This window comes from Talpa occidentalis, unplaced genomic scaffold (genome assembly GCF_014898055.3).
Source record: "Talpa occidentalis isolate TD23 unplaced genomic scaffold, MPIMG_talOcc4v2.1 talOcc4.6, whole genome shotgun sequence".
Taxonomy (NCBI): Eukaryota; Metazoa; Chordata; class Mammalia; order Eulipotyphla; family Talpidae; genus Talpa; species Talpa occidentalis.
Window position 1 is genome coordinate 387,913 of NW_023604972.1, and position 20,914 is coordinate 408,826.

General features: G+C 63.4%; 3 protein-coding genes across 3 annotated transcripts; 1 reads left to right on the forward strand and 2 right to left on the reverse strand.

The window, feature by feature from the left end:
- Positions 1 to 4,199: 4,199 nt before the first annotated feature.
- SLBP (stem-loop binding protein) lies at positions 4,200 to 15,664 on the reverse strand. Its single transcript, XM_037530521.2, has 8 exons — positions 15,621 to 15,664; positions 15,433 to 15,531; positions 14,950 to 15,054; positions 8,949 to 9,008; positions 8,008 to 8,145; positions 7,381 to 7,530; positions 6,083 to 6,164; positions 4,200 to 5,088 (listed from the first exon to the last, which is right to left on the reverse strand). The coding sequence occupies exons 1-8, from the start codon at positions 15,662 to 15,664 to the stop codon at positions 4,972 to 4,974; spliced, it is 795 nt and encodes a 264-aa protein (XP_037386418.1). The 3' UTR covers positions 4,200 to 4,971.
- Positions 15,663 to 16,867, forward strand: LOC119261276 (translation initiation factor IF-2-like). Its single transcript, XM_037530522.1, has 2 exons — positions 15,663 to 16,411; positions 16,798 to 16,867. The coding sequence occupies exons 1-2, from the start codon at positions 15,663 to 15,665 to the stop codon at positions 16,865 to 16,867; spliced, it is 819 nt and encodes a 272-aa protein (XP_037386419.1).
- On the reverse strand, positions 16,586 to 19,891 carry TMEM129 (transmembrane protein 129, E3 ubiquitin ligase). The gene is made up of 4 exons (XM_037529236.2): positions 19,635 to 19,891; positions 18,399 to 18,873; positions 17,755 to 17,914; positions 16,586 to 17,616 (listed from the first exon to the last, which is right to left on the reverse strand). Exons 1-4 carry the CDS (start codon positions 19,837 to 19,839, stop codon positions 17,368 to 17,370), a joined length of 1,089 nt encoding a protein of 362 aa, XP_037385133.1. The 5' UTR covers positions 19,840 to 19,891; the 3' UTR covers positions 16,586 to 17,367.
- Between the last annotated feature and the right edge of the window lie 1,023 nt (positions 19,892 to 20,914).

Consider the following 20,914-nt stretch of genomic DNA (forward strand, 5'->3'; position numbering starts at 1 on the left):
CCACACGCCACCTCACACCCGGGAAGACGGTTGACGCCAACACCGCAGAAACTGGAACGCGGCAGGGCGGGCAGGAACGTAAACAGGATGGCCGCTGAGGGATAGGACGGAGGGGCCTCGAGGCATCAAACACGGAATGACCTTGGACGCAGTGCTAGCCCTGGGCCCAGAGGGCCGGGCGCCGGGTCTCCAGGCGCGGCAGGCCCCCACGGCCAGGACAGCGCTGCTCCCAGCCAAGGGCAGTGGCGCCCCGGGCCCATGGGAGGGACACACACCGGACTAACTGCACGGGGAACGCTGGTCAGCCTGGGGGGACATGTGGGCCCTGCTGCCCACGGGTGGCCTTGAGGGCGACACTGACAGAGAGGAGGCAGGCCGGAGGGTGAGCGCGCGGGCCAGGCCCCGCGTCAGGACATGGTTGGGACAAAAAGCAGAGGGCGGGCTGGGCGCGGGTTGGGAGAGCAGGTGTGTCAAGGGGCAGGGCTTCATCTTTGCAGATGCAGAGCTCCGGGGTGGCCACTCGACCGCTGAATAGCCCTTAGCTGGACACTTAAGATGATTAAGATGGTCAACCTATGTTATACGTATTGTAGTACAATGAAAACTCGGAGTGGGGGTCTCTGAAGAGTCCCTGAAGATGGGCCCTGAGCCAGGTGAGCGTTGTCCTTGGAAGGTCAGGACACAGACACACAGGGGGACGCCCCCGAGGACAGGGGACACGGGACGGCGCGGCCACATGCCCAGGGGAGACCCGGAGGCGCGGCATGGCCCTGCCGGGTCCTGGACTTCCGCCTCCGACACGGCCCCGGCCAGCAGCTTGGACATAAAATTCAGCTCCCGCTGGGAATCTTTATATTTACAAACTAGGACGATCGCTGGCTCTGCTGCTGGGATCGCTCTGGCCACCGGCCACGCAGGCCCGGGCCGCCGCGCTGGCCTCACCGAGGCTGGGTCCCAGCAGGGAGGTGGGCCAGACTGCTCGCGGACCAGAGTGCGCGGCAGGAGTGCACATGGGGGGCAGGGGTGCAGACGCGCGGCGGGGCTCCAGCCTTGGTGTGGGCCGGGCGGCACCCGCAGGAGCGCAGCGCACGGGGCTCACCCCAGCGGGGGTTCGTCTCTACATCCAAGTGGAAAAACACTTACAGCCTCATTATTTAAACCAAGGCCATGAATCTCAAAATTAATAAAGGATCCAAAAAAGGAAAGCCGCGCCAGACGCGCCCCTAAATCACTCCGAGGTGGAAAGTGACGGCGCGTTTACAGCCCTGGGCCGGGAGGAGCCGGCAGAGAATTCACAGCCTTAAATGCTTTTATTACTGAGCAAGAGAGACTGAAAATAAATGAACTAAACATTGGACACAAGGAGGGAAAACAGAACAATAAAGTAAATCCATGGGAGGCAGGAGGGGGGAGATAAAGGCGGATTAATGAATTGGAAACAAGAAAAACGGGCGCCCTCATCAGTAAATCCAGGCGCCGCGTCCTCAAAATAAATAAATAAAATGAACAGCGCTCCGGCCGGCCCCTCCTCCGGGGACCCGCCAGCAGACAGCCCGGGGAGTGACGGTGACAGGCCGACCGCCTCCGGCCCCTGCGCTACCAAAGTCAACTTGGAGAGGCCGCAGAGCGCCTCCGGCCGCAGGGCAACACCGCAGGGCTCGGCCGGCGCGGGCCCCGCCGCAGGGATGGGCCCGGAGGGCGCTGCGTCCAGGGGCTCCTTGGCCAGGCCGGCCGCCGGCTGCCGGGGCTGCGGGGCCGGGCGCGGGGCCGGAGGCGGGGCCTGCGCGCCCGAGACCCCGCCACGGTCAGCAGAGCCGGCCGGAGCCGACAGGGCGGCGCGCGGGGGTCGGGGCAGCGGCGGGGCCCCGCGGAGCGCCCCAGCCAGGCCCAGCGGCCGGGACAGCCACCGGCGCCCCGCAGGCCGGGCTCGTCCCGCCCCCGCCGGCAGAACCGCCCGGGCCGCCGCCGGGGGCGCAGCCGGGACCCCAGCTCCGGGCGCGGTCGGGGGCCGCCCCCCCGGACGTCCCCGCCGCGCCCGCCGGCCCCGCAGCGGCGCCCGGCCTCGGCCTCCGCCCCCGCGCGCCCCGCGCGCCCCGCGGCCCAGGGGCGGCGGCCGCAGCGACCCGCCCTGCGCCCGCACAGGGGCCCGCGCGGGCCTCGGCGCGAAGGAAGCGGCGCCGCGAGGTCGGCTGCGGCCGCGCCCCTGGCCGGCGCCCGAGCGCGGGAGGAGGGCCCGAGGCCGCCGCCCGCCGCCCGCCGCCCGCCGCGGAGCTCCGGCCCGACCCGCCCCAGGCCGCGCCCCCGCGCGGGAGCGGCCCGGCCTCGGGGGTCCCGACCGGCCGCCGCGGGCCGCAGCGAAGGCCGGCCTCACCCAGCGCGGCCGGAGGGACGGCGCGGGCGGCCGAGCGCGGGCGCCCCGGCCCGGCCCGGCCCGGCCCGCCCCCGCCCCGCCCCGCCCCGCCCCGCCCGGGCGCGCCCCGCGAGGGCCCGGCTGCCGCGCCGAGGAGCGGGCGCCCCCTCCTGCCGCCCGGGCGGGGCGCGCGGGGGGCGGTCCCGGGCCGGCCCCGACAGGCCCCGCCCCCGACAGGCCCCGCCCCCAGGCCAGCCCCGCCTGCCCGCAGGCCCCGCCCCGACAGGCCCCGCCCCGACAGGCCCCGCCCCGGCACCCCATGGCCTTCCCACAGGCCCCGCCCCACAAGCCCCGCCTGTCCCGCAAGCCCAGCCCCCGACAGGCCCCGCCCCCAGACAAGCACCGCCTGTCCTGCAGGCCCCGCCCCTACAGACCCCGCCCTCTGTCCCGCGAGCCCCGCCCCCGGCACCCCACGGCCTTCCCGCAGGCCCCGCCCCCACAAGCCCCGCCCCGGGCACCGCCTGTCCTGCAGGCCCCGCCCCCACACGGGCCCCGCCCCGGGCTCCCAGGTTTGCCCGCGGGGAGCAGAGACCCTGGGGAGACGCCACCCCGCCCTCCACCGCAGGGACCGGGGCCGGGGACAAGGCAAGGCCGGCCCGAGGCCGAGTGGAGCGCAGGGCCAGGACCGTCTGAAGGCTCGTGTCCGGCTGCCGCCGGGCCTGCAGGGGCCGGGCGGGCGAGGTGGGCCGTGGCGCCCGCCGCCCCGCTCGCCCGGAGAGGCCCACGGGCCCCAGCCAGCCGGCCGGCCCTGCCGCTGCCCAGGATGCCAGGGCCTCGAGTCCCTGCTCAGACGGCTGGAGGCACACGTGGGGCGCAGGTCCCAGAGGCCCCGGCCTAGGGGCCCCCGCGCCGCCCAGCGCACAGCCGCGGCAGAGCCACTGCAGCAGAGCCTCCTGCACCCGGGCAAGGCCAGGGAGGGCCGGGCGGCCTGTGAAGCTGCTCCACTCCTCACCCCCGGCCAACAGGGCCTGGAAGCCCAGAGCCTTTCTCCATTTCCTACTGCGTCCCCTTCCGCCCAGCCCCGCGGTGGCCTTGCCAGAAGCCCTTCAGCAGCTCTACAAGCCTGAAAGTCCTACAGGGCTTCACTTCCTCGGGCGGGCGCCGCGTCCGCCTCTGCGCAGGGCCAGGCCCCCGAGCTCTCTCCCGGCCAAGGCTGTGAGCAGCCAGGGCCTGGTCAGCGGCTGCTGCTGGAGCCCTTGCAACCTCAGATGCAGGGAAGGACAAGGAAGGGCCAGACCACCCAGGGCCACCCCTACCTCCAGCACCTATTTCCCCGTCTTCACACTGGAGCCCCTGGCCCATACCTCCCTGGCTCCCAGATGCCAGCAGCACCTCCCAGGCTGCTCTCGAGCTCTGCCCCATCCAGGGTCTTACTGCCGGGAACCACTCCAAGCCCCGCCTTGGCACCGCCGCCCTCCCCTCAGGCTCTGGCAGCTCCCCTCTGCTCAAATGCCCCACTCACCCCTGCTGACAGCCCATGCCCCAGGATAACTGGCATGACACCACCACAGCAGAGCCCAGCATGTGAACAGGCAAGGGCTTCCACCAAAGCCCCTTCCTTGCTAGACACCAAGTTCACATCCACAGGCCCCAGGTGTGCCACCGACAGGCGTGAACTCAGGCCCCGGGCCCACCCGTCCAGGAAAACCACCCAACTGGCAACAAAGTCCCTGCTGCTCGCCTAAGCACACTTCCCACAGCCTGGGGCCTCCGGCCTGACCAGCGTGGTATGGGGGCCCCCGCAGCAGGCTCACCCGAGACCCCAAGCACGCAGAGTCATTGCCGCGGCTACTCTAGCTGGCAAGGTGACAAATGGGTGGAGGAAGGTTCTTTTATTTTTGCAACATCATTCCATACAAAAGCAATAGAAAGTTAACAGTCTTAAGTTTACAACTGAACATTTCAACAGGAAACCTGTACATACATCATTTACAGCAACTTTACACGGGAGCCAGCTGTGACGTTCTCACTCCCCTGGCTGCCTGGCAGAGACGGCCCGTCCCGATTCCAGACGGTGTAACTGGCATAAAACCCGCGAACTTAACAGCTCCATGCAGTCTCTTACCGACTCGGTGCTCTGCCGGAGGCACACGCTCACCTTGACATGGTGACAAGGGGCCAAAACCCAAACCTCCATAAAGACATCACAGGTATTAGACTCTGATCCACTCCAGACACCAGGAGCGAGCAGAGCTGGACTGGTCCCGTGAGCGCACGGCCCTCGGACGAGCGGCCACTGCCCAACCCGAAAGGCCTGTGCTCGCCAGTGAGCGCACGCGGCTGCCGCAAAGGACAGCAGGGGCTGAGTAAGAAGTTGGCTGCGAGATTGCTTCAAGTTCAATTTTCCTCGGATGAAGGTCCATTTTACAATTTAAAACATGCACATACACTCACTATACATAAAATTAATGTTTAAGAAAATAAGGCAAGAGTAACGATCACCAGAGAGCATGAACTATGAACAGGAGCCGTCCAGTTCCCAGGCAGGATGCTGGCCGGGCCGCTCTCGCCAGCAGGTGGAGGCCACGCCTGCCCTCAGCCGCCTCCAGCAGCTGTACCCGTTAGCTCGTGGCTGAGAAGTCTCTCAAGGGCTCTGTTAAACAGGCTTCCAGGTCAAACTCGTCCCCCACGGGGCAGTCCACGTGTCTGACTTTGGTGGGCGTGCCAGAGTACATATCCTGGAAGACAGAAGGCGGGTCAGGGCAAGTTCTCAGCCACATGGGGCTGGCTGCAGGCGGCACTGTCCCTGTGGCCCTGGCCCAGGACACGGCTCGGGCGCTGGAGCGCTCGCCAGCACATGCACAGGGCTGATCAGTGACAGCTCAGACAGCAACAACCTCCGCATCAGGCCCATCACAGCCGGTCCCCTACCCAACGCCCGCACCCCACTGAGACAAGACGACCATGACCCCTTTGAGGCCTGCACGCAGCCATGAGACAGGCACGCGCTCTGCCCACAACCTTTGGGACCTGCGTGAGCACCACTCGCGACCAGAGGGACCTGCTTGCTGTACCTCCAAGGGGGCAGCTGCCCTGCCCACGGGGGTATAGGCAGGGGTGTGTGCCCAGGGGCAGCGTGGACAGAGGGCTCTCGGCACGGGCGGCGGTGCCTGGTGGGACAGCTCTGTGTTGCTTTAATAATGGGTTCCAATTCTCCATCAGAAGGTTTTAACTGAAAGGTCACACACTTGAGTGTGAAGTGTTTACAGGTGAGGGAGTTCAAGTCAGCTGAACCCCAACATATTGAGACCAACTAAAAGCAACTTTTGCATGAACATTATGAAAAGTTTCTGTCTGGGGCCTCCCTGGCGGCGCTGGGGTTAAGTCTCAGCACTATGAAGCCATCGGCAACCACTGCAGCCTGAGTGCAATCCCCAGCCAGGGAGCTGCCCACAGGGCACAGCTGACCTCTTCTGTCTCCCCGCTGCTCCCCTCAGCAGTGGATTTCAGTGGACCCACCCCTTCTGCTCCCTACTCTGGGGCGTCCTCTCACCCCCCACACCTCTGGCCTGTATCCCAGCTCTTGTATACATAAATAAATCTTTAAAATAATAATAATAATAAAAGCACCAGATTCAAACTTTAGCCTCAGCTTCAGTTTGCAAGTGGCTGCACTTCCACACCTACCAGCTGCAGCACCCACCCGAGGCCAGGCCAAGGAAAGGCACTTACAAAGTTATCCTGAGAGCTTGTCTGCGACTCAGAGCTGCTTTCTGCAGATTCCGTCTCCATCTCCCCCAGGTCTACAGGGTGTCTGTGAAAGGAAATCAAGGAGGCCCATCAGTCACCCTCACAAAGCCGGGGGACACGCCCCACAGGCAAGTTCTCCAAACACCATCAACCCCACACTGCAGGTGAGGACGTCCAGGCAAGCCCTCCAGTTCCTGCGCCCCCACGCGCCCCGTCATGCTGCCGGTCAGTCCACAGGTGAGGCTGGCACAGCCACCACGGTTCAGAGCGCACTGGCTGTGGTGGAATTACTGAGCCACATCCACGGGCACCCTTGTGAGCAAAGGCACCCACGAGAAGCCCAGCTTTGGCTGGTGGGGAGAGGACATGGCGGGAAGCCATACTACACACCACCGATATTTCCCGTTCTTTACTCATGGCGAAAATGGGACAACAGTGGTGCACTGGGGCGGGGGAGATTGAGGTCACATCCACAGATGTGTCAGAAAACAGCTCACTCACAATATCCCTAGGACATCTCCCCAGCACAAAGCAGATGTTTGTTGAATGAGCGTCTACGGGAGAGGGCCTAGTCACGAGGCCGCCGAGGCAACAAAGGCTGGGCCAGCACAGCCCTCTCTGACCGTGCAGCAGACTCAGGCCTCATGAAAATTTTCAAGTAGACACAAGTTTGAAAACCAACAGGGAAAAGGTAAAAGTTTTCCTACATTAAAAATGGACCTTTCGGGCCTCCCCGGTGGCGCAGCGGTTGAGCACTGGGTTGCGATGCTGCCCGAAGCCTCTGCAGCACCGGTTCGATCCCCGGCCACCTGCGAGGGTCCCACACAGCATGCAGACCTCTCCTGTCTTGCCTGCTGCTCCCCTCAGCAGTGTATTTTATCAGTCTGCCTGTTCTGCTCCCCACTCTGGCTCTGGTGGATTCTCTCACCCTCCCGCGCTTCTGACTGTTCCCAGTGCTTGGATAAATAAATAAATAAATCTTTAAAAAAAAAAAAAAATGGACCTTTCATTTCCACTCTTCAACATGAATGATTCAAACACTTCCTAGACTGTCTTATAAACAAACACCCACATGGTCTAGCTTTACAAAGCTTGGTTTTTTCCCCAGCTGCAGAAAGCAAGCACAACCCCAGACGGAAAGCCTTTCTTTGGCCTCCAGAGCCACCAGCCCAGCGGCAGCCATGGGCCCGACACCCTCGAGGCGCGCAGGAAACGCTGCCGCCACACGGAGGAGCCAGGGCCGCTCGGCTCGGCGCAGGCAGGACGCACGCAGGACGCACATTTCCGGCAGGTCACATCCTTCTTCGGCGGGAGGGTCCCAGAAATGCAGAGCCACTTTCCAGAGTTTGATCTGCTGGTCCCATGACCGTCGGCTATACTTCTTGAATTTGTTGGGGGTCTTGGGGTGAATGCCAGGCTGTCGAAGGTGCCTGCAGGAGAGAGACGGTGGGCCTTGTACATGCTGCTCCCCTTTGCACATTGGCTTGAAAATTAACCAGGCTCCAAGAGCAGCACTACTGAGTCAGGCTGGCAGGGAGCCTGCAACGGAGCAAGTGCACAAACATGACCTCCTGGCCTCCAAGGGCGGCTGCCTGCAGGCAGCGCGGGGTTCGCCTCCCTCCGGCGAGATCTGCATGACCTGAAACTCTTTTTCCCCGTCGTGTAAAAAGTTCTACATTCGTGAGACTACGCTGAGAAGTATCATCTAAGTATCAACTACAAAATACAGTTTTTTTTAAACTTAAAATCCCAGTTTCTTGGTCACTAGTCCATTCTTTACTTACAAAGTAAGTGCCCAAAAGGCACTAAGAACAGCTCTTAGCAGGTGGGAACTATTCCCAGAGTCCGATCCCCCTCAAGGCTGCACCACCACGTGAGGTCCAGGCACACGCCGACCAGGCACCCACCTCGGGACTTCCTTGATGTAGCGATCGTAGGCAATGGTGTTCTTTCCATAGTTGATCTGTTTCTGTCTCCTCATCAGGACGCTTTCGTCTGTCTCCAAATCAGCAGGCACCACAGACGCAGACTCCTTCGAATCAGAACTGAAGAAAAATGAAGTTATTAACAGAACAGGCCTTGCGATTAAAAACACGACGTAAGGGGCCTCGCCTCCCTGGTGGTGCAAGGAGTTAAGCCGCAACCTAGGAAGCTGTCTGCAGCCTCTGCAGTTTGATCCCTGGCCAGGGAGCTACCCACAGGGCGCAGCAGACCTCGCCTGTCTCACCCGCTGCTCCCCTCAGCAGTGTATTTCAGTCAGTCTGCCTGTCCTGTTCCCCGCTCTGTCTCTGGGGAATCCTCTCACACTCTCTTCCCACCTCTGGCCTGCACCCCAGCTGTGGTATGCATAAATAAATCTTAAGGGGAAAAAAAAAAAAAACACAACAAAAAACCCTGCAGCACCCACCCCCCGCCTTTTTTTCTAATGACTTACGTATTTATGCACACAAGAACCTGGGTACAGGCCAGCAGTGTGAGGGGATGAGAGGACTCCCCAGAGGCAGAGTGGGGAACAGAACAGGCAGATCGACTGAAATGCACTGCTGAGGGGAGCAGCGGGGGAGACAGGAAAGGTCTGCTGCACTATGTGGGAGGCTTCCTGGCCGGGGATCAAACTCACACAGCAGTGGCTGCAGACAGCTTCCTACGTTGCATCTTAACTCCTTGTGCCACCAAGGGAGGTCTGAGCCTGCAGCCCTTTCACCCGTGGTTATCTACTGCATAATATTTCAAAACAGGGAAGGGGATCAACAGTCAAGCGCTAGGGCGACAACCAGCACCTCCGTCACCACGTTCACTAACAAATCACAAGCGTCTGCTAGGAAAGAAACACTGACATGGCGCCTACCTTCCTGAGGAGGGTTTTCTCTCTCTTCCAGAGTCATTTATGAGGAGTTTTCTTTTGTATCTGAGAGCAAAATAAATGTTTTTCAGAAGAAACAAAAATGACCAGATGCTTACAGACCTACAGACCGCTGCCAGGCCTTCCCTCGGTGCGGGGTCAGGGCAGCAGGCTGGCTGTCTTCAACCCCCCTCCATCCCCTCTCCTCCCGTGACGAAGGGCACGTGGCCATCAGCACAGTCTGCCCTCGCGCACCACTCAGCCGCACGGAAAGCAGGGGCTTCCCCCGGTCGAATAAAAACCCCAGTTTCCGTGTAAATAAACAGACATAACAAATAAGTTTACACCCCCAAAGCCCTGAAGTCTTTTGGGAAAAAGGGTGGGGGAGAGGCTTCTCCTGTCTCCAACCCGTCCCTTCTCCCGCACCCCTGCTCTCAGCCCCGGCGCCGTCACTGCCTCCCAGTCCTCCTCATCCGCTGCGGCGCCACCACGGTCTCTCTGCGCAAAGACAAGCTCCCTCCATTTTACGGAAAATGGCTGCTGCTTATGACTCAGTGCCCCACAGCTTCTTCATCCGACTGTCTGACAGACATCGGGCCACTTCCGCTGCCCTGCCCTGCCCGGAGCCAGCGGCGCTGCGGCGAACACCCTGCGTGTCCCCATGCATCAACCAGCCTTCGGGCGAACCTTCAGTGACGTCGCTGTTCAGATCTGCTGCCCATTTATTCATCGGGTTGTTTGCTCTTCTACTGCGAGTTTAGATCTTGGATATTAACTGCGTGTTAGAGGCCTCCCCGGTGCCACAGGGTTACAGACTGCGCTAGCACCAGCCACAGCAGCACCAAGTTCGGTCCCCAGCCAGCCAGGGAGCAACCCCCAATACGCAGCAGACCTCTCCTGTTGCACACCCTGCTCCCCTCGGCAGTGCGTTGCCATCAGTCCTCCTGTTCTGCTCCCCCCACTGATTCTGGTGGATCCTCTCACGCCCCCCACCCCCAACACACCCAGATCTTATATGCAAAATAAGTCTTTAAAAAAAAAGATAAAAAGTAGGGCCTCCCCGGTGGCGCAGCGATTGAGCGCTGGGTTGCGAAGCTGCCCGCAGCCTCTGCCGGCGCCGGTTCGATCCCCGGCTGCTCCTGGCCATCGGAGGAGGGTCCCACATGGCGCGCAGACCTCTCCTGCCGCCCGCTGCTCCCCTCAGCAGTGTACTTCGGTCCTTCTGCCTGCTCTGCTCCCCGCTCTGGCTCTAGTGAATTCTCTCACCCTCCCGCGCTTCTGACTGTACCCAGTGCATGTATAAACAAAACAAACAAACAAACAAATAAATGAAAAAACATGCCTCTATTAAGAAAAAAAAAAAAATAAATAAAAAAATAATAAATAAATAAAAAATAAAAAAAAAAGATAAAAAGTAACTACATGTTAGTTATATCTTGTGTGGACACTTCTTCCCGTTCAGTGATGTGTCCTTTCAATCTTATATTTTCACAGTGTAAATGCTTTTTAACTAATCCCTATTGCTCACTTTTGCTTTTATTTCCTTTACCATGGGAGGCAAGTCTCTAAAAACATCCTTATTCTCGATGTAACCTAACACTGCCATTGTTTCCTTCAACACATTTTAACGTTCAGGCCTTACACCCGAACCTTTAACCCAGTCGGGGTTACCTTTTGTGTCTGCAGTGATCCAGCCTCATCCTACTCGTGGTTACCCAGCGCTCCCAGCCACACATGCCCGCAGCGGCTTTATCACGGAACAGGTGCAGGTATTTACGTGAATTTACTTCTGGGTTTTTGACTGTTTCACTGACTGATGTATCCATTTTTGTGCCAATTCCAGTTTCCACCACAGCTGCTTTATAGTGATTTGGAATTAAGTAGCTACACCTTTGTTTTTTTCCTGAGAAATAGCTTTGTTATTTGAGATCTCCTGTGGTTTCCTCCCACTTTCAATTGCTTTCTGTTCAACCTCGTTGATATATACCGTATGCTGGCATTTTGTCGGGGCTGTGTTAAATTTACCTCACTTACGCAGACTAGTCACTGTGGTGTCTACTCTCCTCACCCGTGGGCAAGGACGTCCTCGCGACTCCTCACGTCACCATCGAGACTCTCTAACATCCTACTCTCATATAGGCTCTTTACTTCCTTAAATGAGGCCAAGCGGATTTTTAATACTACAATAATCAGTGAAGTTACTTTCCCAATTTCCGTGCTTCTCACTTGTTTGTTTATACAAAAGCAAAAGCTGGGGCCTCCCCGGTGGCTCAAGGGGCTAAGCACAGCACTATGAAGCAATCTGTAGCCTCTGCAGCACGAGTTCGATCCCCGGCTGGCCAGGGAGAAGCCCACAGGGCCCAGCAGACCTCTCCTAACTCGCCCGCTACTCCCCTCAGCAGTGTACTTAGGTCAATCTGCCTGTTCTGTTGTTCCCCGCTCTGTCTCTGGAGAATCCTCTCACTCCCCACATCTCTGGCCTGTACCCCAATTCTTGTATGCATTAATAAATCAATCTAAAAAAAAAAAAAAAAAACACCAAAAACCAAAAGCTCATGTTGACTTTGGAAGCTGCCACTCTGCTATATTCATCAGCTCTTTCTCACAGCTTTTGGCAGATTCATCAGGGCTTTCCACACACAGGACCAGGCGGTGGCAACCATTTCATTGCTTTCCCAATGTGGATTCTGTTTTTGTCTGCTAGCTCTGGCCAAAACCTCCAATAGCAAACTTATTTTGCTTTTTTAAAAGATTTATGTATTTATGCTTACAAGAGCTGGGATACAGATCAGAGGCGCAGGGGATGAGAGGATTCACCAGAGACAGAGCGGGGAGCAGAACAGGCAGACTGACGAAATCCACTGCTGAGGGGAGCAGCGGGAGAGTCAGGAGAGGTCTGCTGCGCCATGTGGGTCACTCCCTGGCCAGGGATCAAACTCGTGCTGCAGAGGCTACAGACAGCTTCATAGGTTGCGTCTTAATCCTTGAGCCACCAGGGAGGCCCAAGAGCCAATTTAAACAGAAGCTGTGACACATCACCCAAAGCAGTGATAGTGAAGGCAAAGATAAACAGCTGGGACTACATCAAATTAAAGAGCTTCTGCACAGCAAAAGAGACAATAACAAAAACAAAGAGAAACCCCACCAACTGGGAGAACATTTTTGCACCCAACACTAATGATAAAGGACTGATCACAAAAATCTGCAAAGAGCTGATGAGAACAACAACAAAGAAAATAATCCAGTCAAAAAATGGGCAGAAGAGCTAAAAAGAAACTTCTCTGAAGAGGAAATGCAAATGGCCAACAGGCCTATGAAAAAATGTTCAACATCACTTGTCATCAGGGAATGCAAATCAAAACTACCATGAGATACCATCTCACACCAGTGAGAATGGCACATATTAAAAAAACTAGCAACAACCAATGCTGGCGAGGGTGTGGAGAAAAAGGAACTCTTCTGCACTGTTGGAGGGAGTGCAAACTGGTCCAACCACTGTGGAGAGCTGTGTGGAGATTTCTGGACCTACTAAACATAGAGCTTCCATAGGATCCAGCAATTCCACTCCTAGGTGTTTACCCAAAGGACACAGAAACATCAATTCCAAAGAGCACCTGCACCCCTATGTTTACAGCAGCACTGTTTACAGTAGCTAAGCTTTGGAAACAGCCCAAATGCCCAAAAATAGATGACTGGATCAAGAAGATGTGGTCCATATACACCATGGAATATTACTCAGCATTCAAAAAAGATAAACTCATGCAATTTGCAGCAACATGGATGGTGCTGGAAGGGATCATGCTCAGCGAAATAAGCCAGAAAGAAAAAGAAAAATACCGGATGGTCTCACTCATAGCAGGAATCTAGAAAACTTAAATAAGGGACCAGGAAAATGAATAACTATAAGAAAGTGAAAATCAAAATCAACAAAAAACTACGAACCAGAGACACTTTTAGGGGGGCGGGGGTGGGAGGGGAGGGATTGGGGTCAGAATGGGGGGGCTGCAATTGTATGGGGAATATAAAAATAAAATTTATTATTTAAAAAAAAAAAAAAAAAAAAAACAGAAGCTGTGACCCGGCCTTGTTCCTGATCTTAAGAAAAAAGTTTTTAGTTTTCCACTATTAAGTATTATATTGCCTTTATTTATGACACAGATTTATTATATTGAATTGGGTTCCCTTTATTCCCATCTGGTTCAGCATTTTTATCACTAACGGGTGCTGAATCTTATCAGTGCTTTCTCTATATCTACCGATAATACCATTTTCACCTTTACTTTCCATGATAAAAAAATTTTCACTCTACCATCACATACTCCTTGGACACATGTCCGTGGGCTCACCATCCCCTCCTGGAAAAAGACTTATCGCCCAGCCCACCCCCGTCTCACACCTATGGATCTCATAAGACATTTGCACTGCCATCACGGCAGCTACCCAATTCCCCACTCCGCAGAGGCACCACCAAAAGAATCACAGTGCCAGAAGGCCATGGTGCGTCCAGCCTCAAGCTGGCTGTGGTGCCCCAGTACAGCCTGGATACCAGGCAGTAATGAATGACTCTCCCGCCTATCCAACTCTCACTGATCACAACCCATCCAAGGAGGACCAAGAAATGAGTCCTCAACCATCTCCAGTGTGTCATCTCCCCCAGGACCCCAGGTGAAAATGACCGCCTTCAGTAAAATCGAGACCCATCAAGCCTTCAAACTGCTGGTCTATGGCGTCAGCCACGCCCCCTTCCTGGCGGGAAACAAGGCAGACCACCAGTATGAGGAGGTATCTCAGAAAAAGGACCAGCTTTCCACAGAAGGGGGTCACCAATAAAGGTCCACAGATGCCCTAAACAAAACCGCCTGATCTCAAAGCAGGATCATGGCCAGAGAGACAAGCTATTAGACAGCCTAAGACAAAGAAACTCCCCTGCATGGCTGCAAACCTGCAGAGTGGAGGCCCCAGTTAGGGGCGCCCACCACACACAGGGAGTGTAAGAATTGCTAAAACACCCGTAAGGGAGTCCAAAAGAGGCACAAGCTAAATCAAACACTCCAACTCAACAGCCTAAGAAACAACCTATGTAAATCTAGGGCGATCAGAACGTTGGGGCCGACATCAAGGCCGCTCTTCCTACCCAGGCACATGACCCACCCGCACAGGCGTGGTGAGGCCGACTAGAAGAGGTGCCACCTGCCCCCATCCCTGAGGAAGCAGCGGCAGCCACCACCCCTGACAGAGCTACAGCAGCCCCCAGAATGAGCCAACACCACTCTCGTCTCGGCCAGTTTACTCATCTGGAGTGCAGCAGCCCGCAGCAAGGGCAGGCGAGACCGGAGCTGCTAGAGAGACAGCGAGCGGTGAAGGGGGCCGCACCTGAGCCGCGAGGAGGGGAAGCACTTCAGAATTTGGATGCACAGGGTTCAGGGTACAGCACCCCAGGTCCATGGGCCTAAAATTAGGGCCCCTCCTTGTACTCAGCATTTCCAATGCGTTACCTGAGCAGATTCACCTGAGAGCTTGAAAAATGGCTAAAAAGCCACCCTGACGGCCTAGGAGTCAGTCTGGGCACTATCACCACCAAGGCCTGCGCTTGATCCCCGCGGGGAGCTGCCCACAGGGCGCAGCAGACCCTCCTGTCGCCCCGCCGCTCCCCTCAGCGTGGGTTCCAGTCAGCCCGCCCGCTCCGCTCCGCGCTCTCCGGTGAACCCTCTCACCTTCCCCCAGCCTGGCCCGCACCTAGTTCTTCTATGAAAAGCAACCAGAGCCCCGGGCAAGAGAAGTAAGAACGCTGGGCCCCCCAGAACCTTCCGCTCAGCACCCGCAGCGCCTCTCAGAACCCGGGTTTCCGAGCGAGCGCGCAGGAGCGCGGCCGGCGCCGCCGCCCGACACACAAGCCAGCGCCAGCCCCCGCCCCGCCCCGCCGCGCCCGGCCCGGCCCGGCCCGGCCCGGCCCGCCCGGCCCAGCCCGCGCCGCGCCGCGCCGCGCCTCGGCGGGCCGCGCACGCACCTGGCGATCTCCCCGCTCACTCGGGTCCGCATCTCGTCCTCCTCCACCGCGCTGGCCCAGTCCGCGCGCCGAGACCCGGGCCCGGGGCCCTCGGGGGTGGTGAAGCTGCCGCGGGCGGAGACACGCTCTGAGCCGCGAGCCCCGCCTCGGCGTCCCCTCCGCCCGCCCGCCCGCCCGGACCAGCCTCGCCCTGCGGCGCGCCCGCGCGGGTCCCGGCCCCGCCCGCCCGCCCGCCTTCCCGGCCGCGGGGGCCGGCCCCGCGGGCTGCGGCCGGGAGCGGCTGCCGGAACGCGAGCGCCGCGCCGCACACGCAGCCGCGGCCCGGGGAGCGCCGGCGCCCGGCGAGCCAGAGGGGCCCGGCCCGGCCCGGGAGGCGCAGGCCTCGGGGGGCCGCAGAGACCCGCCCCCCGCCCCCGGCCCCCGCGCCCGCCCCGGCCCCCGCCCCCGCGCCGAGGCCCGCGCGGCCCCCCGGCCGGCGCCCACCTGTCGGGCCTGGCGGGGCCCGCGGCGTCCCGGGGCGTCCCGCGCCGACCGTCCGCTCTGCGCTTCCGTCCGCGGCTCCATCGCGCGGGGGGCGGCGGGCTGCGCGGGAGACGCGGTCAGGGGGCCCGGCCCGCCCGCCCGCCCGGCCGCCCCCGCGCCCCCGCCCGCCCGGCCGCCCCCGCGCTCACCTGGCGTCGCCGTAGCCGGGCGGGCTGCGCGGGCGGGCGGCCATGGCGCGGGCGGCGGGCGGCGGGCGGCGGCGGCCGAGGCGTCTCGTCCCGCGCCGGCGCCGACGGGCTCTGCGCGCGCCCCGCCCCCAACCGCCTTTAAGCGGCCGCGGGCCCCGCCCCAGCGGCGGGCGGGCGAGACCATCGGCGCGCTCGGGGGGGGCGCCCGCGCGCCTGCCCGCGTCCCGCCGGCGAGCCGGGCCCGGGTCTCGGGCCGCCGGGAGACCTCGGTCCCCGACGCGGGGCCACGGAGGTGGGCGGGCGCGCCGGGCTGGCCGGGGAGACGCCCCAGAGCCGGGCGGCCCCCCCGCGCCGGTGGCCGGGCCCGCGCGGGTGGGGGAGGGGCGTTGGCGGGAGATTCGGGGGCGCGCGGCGCCGACGGGCGGTGGCCCCGGCTGGCCCCTCCCAGGAGGAGGCGGGGCGGCGGCGCCGATTGGCTCGGCCTGGCGAGGGGCGTCCGCGATTGGCCCAGGCCCAGCGGGGCGGTCCCCGCGCTGGCGGGAACCGCGGACCCGGAAGGCCCGCGCCCGTTTTGGGGTCTCTGCGCGCGCGGGCGGCGGGCGGCTCGGTCCTCGGCCTCCGCCGTCCCGACGCCAAGCGCGCCGCACCCCCGCGGCGCCAGGGCCGCCCCCAGCCCGCGCCCGGCCCCCGCGTCCCGCGGGCCCCACGGCCCCGGGCGCGCCCTGGGCGCGGAGGGAGGCGGGGCCCCACGCGGGGGGCGAGAACCCCGGGGTCCCCGCGCAAGCCGGGAGGTGCTGCTGGGGCGCCCCCCCGGCCCCCGCCCCCCTCCCGGCCCCGGGGAGGGCCGCGCCCCGGGCGGGGCCTCCCGGGTCCGAGGCCCAGGCCCTTCACCCGCCCGGCCCCCATCCCCCCCGCCGCTCGCGAGAGAAACGGGACAGCGCGAGGGCGGCGCCAGCGCGGCTTTATTAGACGCCGCGTCTCCTGCCGCGACAGCTTCGCTTTCCGAGCGGGCGCGACTCCACCCGCCGCCCGGCCACGCCGCTGGGCCGCTGCTCCCAGATCCCCGGGTTTGGAGCCGCCTGGCAAGCGCGCCGCCTGGGCCCCTCCTCCGCTTGGCACAGCCAGGTTTCAGGGTCCAGGGGCACAGGAAACTGTGTGGACCCACCTGTGCCCCCAGCATCGGGAAGACGCCCATCAGTGCCTCAGCCACCGGCCTGCAGGGCTGCGCCCCCGAGGAATGTCGCTGAGGCGCCCGGTATTCAGGGCAGTGCCTCCCGGAAAGGGAACACAAAGCCTGGCCCTGCCCTGAACTCGCGGGGCAGGGGAAGGCATAGGCAGGAGTGGCATAATATCCTTCCAGGGGAACGAGTAACCCCCAGAAGCGCAGCTGAAATAACAGCTGATCTGATCCCTCCCAAGAGGCCAGGACCTCCCAGGAGCAGCCCCCAGGCAGTCCCTGTGGGGAGGGGGCGCAGGACGTCGGAGCAGGCTGCGGTGCACCTAGGGCGGGTGTGCGCCACAAAATTAAGGCAAGTGGCCCAGGTCAGGACCATGGGTCTCCCGGGGGGCAGCTCAGGGGGCCGGAAATGCTCTGGAGGCAGATGCAGGGTACTCTGGGCCCAGGGCCCACCCACCCCCAAGCAAGGAGTGAGGGAGAGTGCGCAGGCCCCCACTTCCGCAAGAGCCCCCTTTTCCAGCTGGGCCTCCGCTGGAAGAACAGCCAGTGGGAGAAGAGCCCCGGCCCCGCTCAGTGCACAGCACACACATCCAGGATGCAGAAGCGGGCCCGGCAGGTGGGGCAGGGCACACGGCTGGCCAGCCAAGTGTCAGGGTGCTGCGGGTCCTGGCGGCTGGCGAACCACTTGCCCATGCAGGTGAGGCACCACATGGGGCGGCAGTAGCACTGCTGGCACTCGCCCTCGGCTGCCTCCTGGCACGTCTTCACCAGCTTCACAGCGGCGCGCGTCTGCATGCAGCCGATGCAGGCCTCCAGCTCCTGCGGGCAGACGCGGCCGAGTTCAGGCGCATCGACAAGTTTGCCACGGGGGCCCCAGCAGGTCTCCCAGCTCCTGCGGGAGACCCAGCGCTGGCCGCCCGCCCACCCCAGCACCCGGGCTGGCCATGGGAACCACACCTGACTGCTGGGGACGGAATAGGGCGGGTTGACCTCTACCAGGGAGGCAAAGGTATCCAGGAACAGGTCGCCTAGGCTCTGGCGGATGACAACGGCGGCCGCGCTGCGAATGGGCGCCCGGAGTTTCTCACACAGTTCACCATACTCCGCGGCGTTCAGCCTGCACAAGGGGGGCTGCTGGGCGCCGGGCCGGGACCCTTGCAGGGCCCTCGACCGAGACAGCCTGACTAGGACCCTGGGGTGGCGGCGGGGGAGGCTGAGGCTGCGCCCCAGGGGGTCCACCACTGCACACAAAGAACATTCCCACCCTGTCACCTGGGGAGGCCGACCCGAGGGAGGGGGGGATGCGAGAACTGCAGCCGAGCACAGAGCCCGGCCACAGCAGGGCCAGGGAGCACGACAGCCCGGCACGGCCGGACCTGGGCAGCCACCAAGCTCCTGTGCGAGCCAGTCCCTGCCGTGTTCCCCGAGAGATTGTAGAGGCAGCTCGGGCAGCCAAGAGGAAGAAGGTGGAGGCACAGAAACCTGGGAGGGCCCCCCCAGGGCAGGGCCACCACACGGGGTGCTGGGAGCTCGCGCCCACGCCCACCCGGCGTCCCTCTCGAGAACGGCAGGCAGGCCGGGGGTGTGGCGGGCATGCCTACCGGATGTCGAAGGCCTGCACAGCGGGGCGAGCGCCAGCCACGCGGATGGTGAGCAGCTGCACCGGCAGGTTGGAGTCGGGCGAAAGCTCGTGCTGCTGCGACGCGGTCACGGTCAGGTGCACGTCTTGCTGCTGGGCCACGTGCACGCGGTAGGCGGTCACCTTCATCACCCACGTGTCTGTCACGATCACCCGGGCCCCTGGGGCCCCCGTGGCAAACTTGTCGATGCGCCTGAACTCGGTGTTGATGGAGGCGGCGACGGCCCTCCAGCCCGACTGAGGGAGAGCGTACAGGGCCAGGGTTCGAGCCAGCGGGTGGCAGGCCCAGCGGTCCCGTGACCAGTAGTAGATGAGGGCACCAACAACAGAAGGCAGGGCCAGCGCCAGGAAGAGGAACAGCCGCCACGCTGCCGGGGCCTGGCCAGGCACGTAGAGATGCTTGTCCGAGGCTGCGAAGCACATGCCCACGTAGTAGCCTGCGGGGGACCAGAGAGCCTCAGCCGCAAGCCTCGCCCCGCCCCAGGCCCGGCCCCTCTGCCGTGGTCTGCTCCCAGGGCCGGTGCGGCCGTGGGACCCGGGACAGGTGCAGCGCCCACGGCGAGGCCAGGACGTAGTGAGCGCAGGGAAGCACCGAGGCCCAGAAAGCAAAGCCAAAGCAAGTACGGGGCGGGAGGCTCTGCAGGGCCAGCTGCCGGTCCCCACCCCAGAGCCAAGTCTCGGCCTCTGGCCCTGCCCCCCCAGCAGGCCCTCTCAGGACAGCGCCCCAGGAGGCCGACTAACCGTGGCGGGGCTGCCAGTCGGGTCTGAGCTCAGACACTGGGAAGTATCTGCCCCGACGCCGCTGCGCTTGAGGGCACTTGTTACCTTTCAAAGCCCCAGGTGCGCCCTCGGGCCCCTGAGGTCCAGCCCCGCAAGGGTGGGAGTGGCCGGGCCGCCAGGCGGGCCAGGGGCTCTCTCGGCTGGGCGAGTCCCGCCCTGCCCGGCTCCCTCCGCACCCTCCCCAAGGGGCAGCCCCGCTGCTCCTCGCGCCCCCACCCCGCCCTCCCTGCTCCCGTCCGCGGGGTGTCCCCGGCACCCCACGCGCCGGCCGGTCGCCGCGCACAGGCGAGGACCAGCTTCCCGGGTGCGGCGAGCGCCTCGCCCCCCAGGCCGCTGCGGGCCGGCCCCAGCCGCAGGGACCCCGCCGCCGGCGCGCCCGCCCGGCGTGGCCCCGGCAGCGGCCCGGGCCGGGGCTCACCGAGCGGCAGCAGCGCGTGGCACAGCAGCGTGGCGGCCGAGCGGCGCAGGTGGTAGGCCACGAAGGCGGCGTCCTCGCTGCCCAGCCAGCCGGACAGCAGGTTCTGCACCGTGAGCCCCGCCGAGTGGAACTCCGTGGGCGTGAACACGAAGCACACGGCGAACACCAGGTAGGCCAGCGTGAAGGTCACCTCGGGGCTGTCCATCGCGCCGCCGCCGGGCACCGCTCGGGGACGCCCGCCCGCAGCGGGCAGCAGGCCTGGGCGCCCCGCTCCTCCGGCCGCCGGCGCCGCCTCCGCGCGGGGCACCCTGGGAGCTGGAGTCCGCCGAGCGCGGGGCACCCCGGGAGCTGGAGTCCGCCGAGCGCGGGGCACCCTGGGAGCTGGAGTCCGCGCCCTGCCCCGCCCGCGCGGGGCGTCCTGGGAGGCTGGGTCACCGCCCGTCGAAGCATCCGGGGGTGGGGCCGCCGCGGGGCGTTCTGGGAGGCGGCGCCCCGCACCGGCCCGAGGTCGGGAGACGAGCGGCCCTCTGCAAGGGGGCGACTGCGCGTTCCCCTTTACAACTAAGGGGACTGCGGGCGGCCCAGGCCCAGGCCGCGGCCGTGCAGCGCAGCCCGGCGCGTCCGCCTGAGCCCGAGGCCCCGGTCCGTCCCCCGCCCCCAGCCCGGAAGCGGAATCGCCCGCGCGGAGCGTGGCCGCCGGCGCAGACTCCCATTGGCCGCCGTCCCTGGCGTCCCGCCCCCGCCGCGCGCTGATTGGCCGGACGCGCCAACCGTCAGTATTTGAATCGGCGGCGCCGGCTGGTGGCCCGGGAATCGGCGCCTCCGCCCGACTCTGCGCGGCCGGCAGGTGAGGGGCGCGCCCGGCCCGGCGCGTCCGAGGGCCCTTCCGCGGCAGCCCCGCCTCCCCCGGGCCACCCCCACGCCCCCGGGGCCCCCCCACCCCGCGGCCCCCGGGCCCTCCTACTCCCCCACCCCGCGGCCCCCGGGCCCCCGTACTCCCCCATCCCGCCGGGCCCCGCACCCCGCCTGGCCCGACCGGCCCCGGCCCTCCCCAGCCTCGCGCCGCGGCCCCGAGGCCCCCAGCGGGCTCCCGGGGCCCCCGGACCCGGACTGCGCCTGGGGCCGTGAGGGCCGGGGAGGGGGCGGCGGGCCGCGGCCAGAGCCCGCGCCTGAGGGGACCCCGCGTGCCCGTGGACGCCAGTCCCGGAGGGAAGCTCTGGGGTCCCGCAGCGCCCCACGCCCGGCCCGCGCCTCCGCGCCCCCGGGGCCTGCGCAGCTCC